Genomic DNA, 10,379 nt, shown 5'->3' with positions numbered 1-10,379 from the left:
TAATTTAAATATAATAAATTTAAGAAAAAAATAAAAAATATTAAAAAAAAAAAAAAAAAAAAAAAAAATTAAATAATTAATTAATAAAATTTTTTAAAAAAACCATAATTTTTATTTAATTTTATAAAAAATAAAATATATTTAAAATTTTTTTTTTATAAAATTAAAAAAATTTTTTTTTTAATTTTAAATTTTTTATTTTTTTTTTTTTTTTTTTTTTTTTTTTTTGTAGTTACTATATGATTAAAAATTAAGAGAAAAATAAATAAATATATACATATATATATATAACACATATTATATATAAATTAATTAAACAACATTAATAACGACATTACAATATGATAACCAGAGGAAAGGTTATCGTCTTAATTTTTATCCTATCAACAATTTTATGGATATATAAATTTGACAAGTATAAAAAATCAAATGCTTTAATGAAATGGATACTTATGAAAAAATAAAATAAAATAAATAATTACAATAATATATATGAATTAAAATATATATATATATATATATATATATATATATATATTCAATAGATAATAAATTGTACTTTTATTTATATCTTATTTTATAGATACCCTTATATCTTGTAAGTGCCTTAGGTCTCTATGCAGTCATATCAATATCAATAAGTTTATACAACTTTAATAACATTCCAAATGGTCACGAACAATTATTAAAAGTAAGACAAAAAAAAAAAAAATACGAATTGTTCCTACATATAAATAATTTAATATATACATATAATTTCTTAAAATGATTCTTAAAATATATACATATATATATATTTTTTTTTTTTCAGGAATTACATAATGTTAAAAAGGAACTTCAAAAAAGGAATTTTACATTTGATTAATAATAAAACAATTTTCTTCCGCATACTTCTTTTGTCAACCCAATAATATTTGATTCATTACTTTATATATATACATATATTATATATATATATATTTTTTCTTTTTTTTTGTATTTTTTCTTTTCACATAAAATATCCTTTAAGTACAATATTTTTTGGAGAATATGAAACTGGAAATGAATGCAAAGATAAGTTTATACCCTCTTTTGCAAATACATTAACAGTTTTATCATTTTCATCACCTTTTTTTGATTTATTAAACAATGCTTGTAAAATTTTGAATCTTAAATTATTATAAAAGTGCATACATTTATAGGATATAGCTACATTTTCACTCTCACACAATTTAGATAATAAATTCATAAAGGAATATATATTCGGTATAGTTCTTCTTAAAATTTTTTTTTCATATTTATCATATTTTTTGGTTTCATTACTTATAACTCCACAATTATTTTTTATATGTTCACTATTAATATTATATTCATCTTTATCACAATAAATAGATATTATATCATTTTTATCATTTTCATGTGATTTATTATTATCATAATTTTTTATAGCATGTCCATTTTGTATTAAATTATCATTACCATCATATTCTTGTTCATATAAACAATCAATCTTTTTTAAATTAACCATATTATTAAGATTTTCATTTTGACATGTTTTGTCATTAGACTTATTCATATTACATATATTACTTTCCGTACAAATACTACTACTAATATAATTCATATAATGATAATTATCCTTATTATATATATAATTATTCATTTCATTTATTATTATATCATTTTTAAAATCAAATATATGTTTTCTTAAGTCTTTATATTTTGTATAGCAACATGAACATATTAAAAAAGGTATTCTTTCATCCATACACTTTTTTATCGTATAATCAGTTAAGCCTCCACAACAGTGCAATCCTACTACCATATTAATTTTATATTTTTTAAAATCGAAATTTAATATGGATTCATTTATTATTAATACGTTTTTAATTTTATTACAATATAATTTCACAAAACAACTAAATAAGGAATTTATATTAATATCTAATATTATTACTAATACATTTGGAAAAGCTAAAGAAATGTATATACCTAAATCACCTTTGCCTCCTCCAACGTCTAAAATACAATAATCATATGTTACATTAGAACTATTCATATTGTTACTATTACAATTATCATTACTATTATTATTAATTGTAGTAGTAATCTTTTTTTTTGGTGCTGTTGTATTGTTTATATGGTTCAATATATTGTGGTCATTATATATTATATCCTTTGATGATATATTATCATTATTATTAAAGGTATCTTCAATAATATTATTATAAGAAATATAATCATCTTTTTTCTCATCTAAATTATTATTATTATACTTATCATAATAATTAGTACTATTGGTATCTTCATTCTTTTCCTTACCATTTATATATATTACATTCTTATTTTCTTCCAACTCTACATACTTAGAATCATTGAAATATAAATCATTGATATTATAAAATTCAACATCTTTCCAGTAAGAATTCTCAAAAGAATTTGTTCTCTTCTTCTTATACTTCTCAATATAAATTTTAACCTTTTCTCTATTTACCTTACTAACATAACCTGCATTTTGTTCTATAAACAAATCCAAAAATTCCAGATAATTCTCATAAAGTGTAGTATTACACTCAATATATTTGTTTATCAGAATATTAATAGATGATATAATATATTCACAGTTAAATTTATATTTTTCTTTATCATCATTTGTATCTATATTCTTTATTTCATTAAACATATTGTGTATATGATTCAGCATCCAATTTATCTGTGGAACCTTCTTATTATTCATATAAGACAACATATCTTTTTTTTTCTTTTTTTTCTTATTCTGCTTCTTCTTCATATTTTTTCCTCCTTTATTTTGTTCTGTATTATTTATGTTTTTCACTACAACATCACTTTTATCATTACTTTTATCATCACTTTTATAATCCCTTTCATTATCGTCTTCCTCTTCTTCTTTCCATTCAATAACGTCATGGTTTGCATAATTTTCTATGCACAAATCTTGATTAAATATACATTTCATATTTAAATTATTAAAAAGTACATTCTTTTCTTCTTTCTTCCTATGTAGCGTAAAATCACTAGCATATATTTTAAAACATTTGGGTATTATATCAATAATTTTTATGATGAATATTTCAAAATTATTCATTTTCTGGTTTGATATACTTTCATAATCTTTATTCCTATAAACAATATTTAATAAAAATCTTTTTTTCTTCTCAATTTCGTTGTTATAAATACGATGAATATAATGTTCATTTACGCGTAAACTTCTACATAAGGTTCCCATCGAAAAATATTTTTGCTCAAACAATTTGAACACTTCATTGATATTAAAGTATTCATAATTTACCTGAAAAGAAAAATAAAGGATAATTATTAAATGAGTCAATCGAAAAAGAAGCGATAAAAGCAAATAAATAAAAGGATGCACAATATATAAATATAAATATAAATATATATATATATATATATATATATAAATATTTCATATTTCATATTTCAATTTTTACCCTTAACAAATAAGAAGAAAAAACTATTAACGATTTTTCATTCGTATTAGTCAATACTGGCAATCCAATAATATAAACCAACGAATCAGGTTTAATTATTTTATTCAAAATTTCATATTGCACATATTCATTAATTAATATCATAGGTATCTGCTCACTATCTAGACATATTTTCTTTTTCTTTTCTTCTTCTTGTAATAGATGATTTTCATCTTGATTTAAATAATTATGAAATCTTTTATACATGTTAATAGAATAAGAAATAGTTTCCTTACTAATATTAAAATACATTTTATTATCATATGGATTATTCTTATCATACACTTTTGACTTTTCATTTTTTAATAAATATTCTTCATATAATTTAAATATATCCTCATTAATATAAAAGTTTTTACTAATTACCAATTGAATGTTATGTTCTACATTTGCTATATTTTCATCAAATATATTTCTAAGTAAATATATATTATCATCACTTTTTAAAATTTGATTTCCATAAAAAAATTTATTCTCTTTTTCTTTATTCAGGTCTTGTGAAATAGTGTCACAAAAAAATAATGCCTTCCCATGTTTCCTAACATTTTTTATTTTACATACTAAATGAACAAAATTATCAAAATTATAATCGAACCCTTTAGAACTATTAGTTCTTAGGCATTCTTCAAAAGTAACATAATCTACATGGTATATATTAATTTTTTTCTCTATTAAATTTAATTCACAATCTATATCTTCATTATTCCTGGGCATTTTTTTTTTTTATTACTTTAGTTTTTATATTAAATTTTTTTTTTTTTTTTTTTTTTCAGAATCAAGCTACAACAATAAATATTTAAATAGATATTCTCTTACAATTTGTTTTTACATTAAAAATGTTTTTCCTTTAAAAATAGTAGATACTTATAAAATATATATATATTATATATATTTTTTATATTAATGAATAAATACACCAAATTATACATATTGAAATTGTTGACATATATACATTATGTAAAATAATAATATATATATATATATATATATATATATAATACAAGTTTTCTTAAAATAATTTTTTCCTATATAGAAAATAGAAAATAGTATATAAAAAAAATTACCTATATATTACTATATATATATATATATATATATATATACAATTATATAGGCATATTATTTATTAATATTTACTTTAAACCATATACGTAACGAAAAAAAAATAAATAAAATAATAAATAAAATTAAAATCTTTATTCTTTTTTAAAATATTTTTACGAACAAGCTATATATTGTAATAATAAACAAATAATGAGTTAATAAAATAACATATTTTTATTTATATAATATATATATATATATATATATATATATATATATATATATATATATATATTTCAAAAAGGTAAAATAAATTCATATATATCTCCTTAGTATTATATATTATTAAACCCTAGAAAAATAAATCAACAAAATGAATTTTCGAAAACCTGATAATACAGCTGATTTAATCGATAGTATCATAAATAGTGAAAATGGGAAAGTTCAAAAATATGTTTTAGAAAGAAAAAGAAAGGAAAAAGAATTTTTAGAAAAAAAAGAAAATATAAAAAAAAAATCTATGATGGCTCCAAAATTAAATCAAATGTTCGTAAAAAATAAAAATGAAGATGATAAATTAATTAGCGAAACAATAGGTCTCAGAACTGTACATGAATATAAAAAAATCAAAGATGAAATATATAGTAATAAAAAAGATAATGATTTAAAAGAAAGGAAACAAGATGATAAAGAGACCAAACCAAAAAGCCTTAAATTGTCTTTTTTGTCAGAAGATGATGATAGTGATATGGACAATAAAAATGACAGTGATGATAATAAAAATGAAAGTGATGATAATAAAAATGAAAGTGATGATAATAAAAATGCAAATGATGATAATAAAAATGAAAGTGATGATAATAAAAATGATAAGGATAATATTAAATTTAATAGTGATAGTAATAAACAAAATAATCAATATAAATATATCAAAGAAACCAATAAAAGCGATAATGATATGCCAGATCAACAAAATGATCTAAACAATAATAAATCCAATGAAAATAAAAATGAATTATCTTCCAATAGTAATAAAAATAAATTGGATAAAAAAAATGCTTTTACTAATAAAATTATGAAAGACCCTACGGTAAATACATCTTTCTTAAAAGATAAAGAAAGAGATAAAAAAATAGAATTAAAGAAAAAAGAATTAAGAGAATTATATTATAAATTAGAAAATGAACAAAAAGAAAAAGTCATAGATATTACTTATTCATATTATGATGGTAGTGGACATAGAAGAAAAATATCAGTTAAACAAAAAAATACTATAGGACAATTTATAAATAAATGCGTTGATAACTTAAAACATGAATTCATACAATTAAGATCTGCATCATGTGAAACTTTAATGTTTGTTAAAGAAGATGTTATTCTTCCAAATTATATCACATTTTATGAACTTATAAAAAATAAAGCTCAAGGAAAAACAGGACCTTTATTTTCATTTGACGCGGTCGAAAATTTGTCTGGAATTACGGACATAAGGAAGGAAAAAACGGATGTAAGCAAAAATAAATAAATATATATATAATAAATTGATAAAATAATAAAGTGTAAATATTTAAATTTCTTGTTTCGATATATTATTATGTAAACATATGCATATATATATATATATATATATATATATATATATTAATTTATTATTTTCCTTTTTTTTTTTTTTTAGACGCACGCTGGTAAATTAGTAGAAAAAAAGTGGTATGAAAAAAACAAGCACATTTTCCCAGCATCTAAATGGGAAATTTATAAACCCATGAAAACATACACAACCAGTTATACAGATTTGTTTAATAATTTTATATAATTATCGTATTAGTTCTGTATTCTTAATATTTTATTTTTTTTTTTTTTCGTATTATTTTTTTTTCGTTGGCAAAATTTGAGGGACAACTTTACCTATATCTAAACAAATAAAAATGAAATAAATATATACATGTATATATATATATATATATATATGTATATATTTTTTTTCATACTGGGGAATAATTTTATAAATTTCTCATTTTTCACATCTGCATTTTTATTCAAACATCTCAGGTTACACAAAAAAGTATTGATATGTTTCTCTTCATAATTTTCGTCAAATTTTTTTTTCTTCCCTACATAAATTTCGTTCATTTTATATTTTTCTCTTATTCGCTTGGCTATGCACTCGCGTATATACACCTACAAAAAAATACAAATAATAAAATTAAATAAAAAATAAAAAAATATGTATAAGTATATGTATATTTATATGTTTTTTTTTTTTTTTTTTTATTTTTTTTTTTTTTTTTTTAATCTTTTTTCAAAAAAATTTATTCATTATATATCATCTAAAAGAAAAAACATTTTTTTTTGTATAAATATTTCAAATGTAAGACACGCATATATTATATATATTACATCCTTGAAACACTGAAGCTTCTTAACAAGTGTCGTAAATATGTTTACAATTTCTTTGATAAACAAAGGAGTATTATATTTGAACATATTTTGATATATATAAATTGATCTACATAAAAATCTTTCAACCGATGTTTTTTGAATTTCAACGTAACCTAGAAAAAATAAAAAAAAAACAAAATATATTATAAAAGCAAATGTTATCTTTTTTTTTTTTTTCCTTTGCTCTTCTCCTTTATGTAAAAAGAATAAATACATATATAAAAATATAAATATTATTTTACCATTTTCGAACAAAAAATTGTATATCCTGTTATAATCCCCATCATAACATAAAGAAATTACATGCCTTATATTTTTAGTTAAAAATAAGCATTGAATTATTGTTTCTTCAATAAAAGGAGATATAAAAATACATTGATCATATATAAATTCTATGTGATCCTTTCCTATATATCCAACAATTTGCTACAGTGAAAATATTGAAATATATAAATAAATACACATAAAAAAATATATATATATATATATATACATATACATAATATTTATTTATATATATTTATTATTTTGTTTCACAGTTACATCTTTTTCTACATCTTCAAATGACTCCATATTATTATAACATTTTTTCAAACATATTTCTGTAGATATATTTTTCCTTACATCATAAAAAGAAATATCTATATTCATTTTTTTTTTAACGTAATAATAAAAAAAGTATATATCCATTATTTTGTCATTTCCCTCTTTTTCATTATTCTTTCCATTCATATATTTTATGTAAAGAGAGAAATAAACATATACATCCTTTATCATAAAAAACATGTAATAAAACAAAATGAAGGAATATATAAATAAACTAATAAAAGAAAGATATATTCGTAATAATATATGATACGTTATTAATCTTATTATTTCTAGTTGTATACTTAAAAAAAATAAAAACATAAATAACATACTTTCAAATTTTATATTGTAGTTATATAATTTTATGAAAGGATCAATAAATAAAGAGACACAAATAAAAACAAGAAACAAAAAGGAAATAATGATGAGACTACTTAAGTGATCTTTCATTTGAATAACAAATATGAATAAAATATTGAGAAAATATATTTTTAAAATGTAATAATAATATTTATTATTTTTATATAAAAAGGTATAAAATCCAAATATATATACATATCTAAATCTATTATTATTATTATTATTATAATTCATTCTATAGAGACAAACAAACACCATCATATAGAATACAAAACAGAATGAAAAAATAATAAATATTCCAAGATATTTATAAAAATTTTCTTCTCTCTTATCATAACAAAAAGTAGGAGGATCATAATAACTTTTATTACTTTTAAACATAGATATACATATATAAGGTGAAAGATATATAAACATTATCAAAGAATTAAAAATATATAATGTTATAAAAATATATTGATAATAATATATTTGTATACTACTTTTTAAAAAGGTAACCCTGTTGTAATGTTCAAGAAACGATTTTTTTATAGAATCTTCATTTTTTTCTATATAATCAAAATAACAATAATTCGAAATGAACATTGTATATATATAATAACCAAAAAAGTATTTTATTTTGGTTTTCCTTAAAAAAAACATTATATATTCAAAAAAATAACAAGGATTTCTTCTTTTCTTCTGTTCATGAACACAATTTGGATTATAACCCTTGTGTAGTGTTTCTTCATTTATATTTACTTTTACATTTATATATACGTCTTCTTTTTGTTCTCCTTCAACTAACAAATTATTGTATGTCATTCTTCTCATGACACACAAATATATCACATTACATATTATCGTAAAAAAACAGAAAAGAAAAAAAATATATATACTTACAACTAATTGTATCCAATCAATTTGTGATATTACATAAACGTTTTTGTCATTTTTTATATTTTTTAGGAAACATTTAATAGGTAAAAGATTTATAAAATGTAGAAACAATAATTTTATAAAATCATAAAATAAATTATGCACATATATATTCATATAATAATTCTTTGTTATATCGCCACTATGTAAATTGTATGGAATAGCTTCATTATTTTTTATAGATAAAATATTATAATTTTCTCTTTCACTTTCTGTCAAATCATTTGAAAGAGCTAAAATCAACATAAGTGATAAATAAAAAACAAATTGTCTAAAGTAATGTAAGAAATATATAGTACCCTTTTTATATATATTATAATGATAAAAATATAAGCTTATATTTATACATTTATGTATTATACATATGAAAAAATAAAATATTACAATTGAATATATAATAAAAATGAATAAAATAAAAATAATAGAAGAATAACATTTTTTACAATTTGAATATTTTATATATATATTATTTTTATAATAATCATCTATACAATTATCACATAAATAACCTTCATATTTTGTAGCACACATACCACATGTATTTAAACATATATTAGGTCTCTTACAATAAATATATATATTATTATTTATATATGGATATATATTTTTTATATCTTTAGTTGCATAACAAGTATCAACCATATCATAAAAAGTAATATTCTCCTTATTATTGACAGAAAATAATTTCATATAATCTATTTCCAAAATATTTAAACCTTCTTTACAATAAAATGAAGAAGAAATATTATTATTTAAATCTACACACCTATCACAACTATTTCTTAGGTAGTTCAAATAATAATTCTTTTCACATATACATTCATGAATTGACTTTACACCTAATTTCTTATGAAAACTTGAAGGAGGACACTTAAAACAACCTTCTGCGTTTTTATAACTTGAATATCTATTTTCTTCACAAGGATAACATTTATTATTTTTCAAATACTCTCCATAAGAACATGAAAAAGAAGTAGCACGACAACAAGGGAACAACAAAATATAAACAAAAAAAACTATATATAGATAAACGTGGAAATTATTATATATTAATAAAAAGGTCATTTTTTTATATATATTTAATATTTATATATAGTCACTATTTTTGTGCAAAAAAAAAAAAAAAATATATATATATATATATATAAATTAAATAAATAAATAATAAATAATAAATATTCTTTATGATTGTTAAGGAGCTCATGTGTAGGTAAATTTATATCATAAAATAATAAATAACTTTATAAATAAATATATACATATATATAATATATATATATATATATATATATATATTGTGCCTTAATTCCCAATTAGTGACTCTTATAATTTCACAAATAATAATCAATTCAAAAAAAAAAAAAAAATATAAATATTTTTATATGTATAACATATTACTATAATATTATACTACCTTTTATGCAGCATAGAAATTTTTTAAATTCTACATGTTGGCACAAGTAATTTTCTATATTTATATACCCATAAAAAAAAAAAAAAAAATTGAAAATAATAAAAATAAAAATAAAAAAAAGTAATATA

The 10,379-nt window shown here is 18.7% G+C and overlaps 3 protein-coding genes across 3 annotated transcripts; 1 reads left to right on the top strand and 2 right to left on the bottom strand.

Annotated features, from left to right (window-relative positions):
- Positions 1-988: 988 nt before the first annotated feature.
- PGSY75_0530700 (hypothetical protein) lies at positions 989-4,202 on the bottom strand (the record flags this gene model as incomplete). The annotated part of the gene is made up of 2 exons (XM_018784586.1): positions 989-3,289; positions 3,450-4,202. The coding sequence occupies 2 exons, from the start codon at positions 4,200-4,202 to the stop codon at positions 989-991; spliced, it is 3,054 nt and encodes a 1,017-aa protein (XP_018643241.1).
- A 703-nt stretch (positions 4,203-4,905) lies between these two features.
- PGSY75_0530600 (putative XAP-5 DNA binding protein) lies at positions 4,906-6,345 on the top strand (the record flags this gene model as incomplete). Its single annotated transcript, XM_018784585.1, has 2 exons — positions 4,906-6,039; positions 6,208-6,345. 2 exons carry the CDS (start codon positions 4,906-4,908, stop codon positions 6,343-6,345), a joined length of 1,272 nt encoding a protein of 423 aa, XP_018643240.1.
- Positions 6,346-6,396: 51 nt separating this feature from the next.
- PGSY75_0530500 (putative membrane protein) lies at positions 6,397-9,902 on the bottom strand (the record flags this gene model as incomplete). The annotated part of the gene is made up of 5 exons (XM_018784584.1): positions 6,397-6,443; positions 6,521-6,710; positions 6,930-7,084; positions 7,214-7,397; positions 7,515-9,902. 5 exons carry the CDS (start codon positions 9,900-9,902, stop codon positions 6,397-6,399), a joined length of 2,964 nt encoding a protein of 987 aa, XP_018643239.1.
- Between the last annotated feature and the right edge of the window lie 477 nt (positions 9,903-10,379).

The sequence above is a fragment of the Plasmodium gaboni genome, chromosome 5, assembly GCF_001602025.1.
Source record: "Plasmodium gaboni strain SY75 chromosome 5, whole genome shotgun sequence".
Classification (NCBI taxonomy): Eukaryota; Apicomplexa; class Aconoidasida; order Haemosporida; family Plasmodiidae; genus Plasmodium; species Plasmodium gaboni.
Note: the sequence above shows the minus strand (reverse complement) of the source record. Positions and strands in the feature narration are given on the sequence as shown.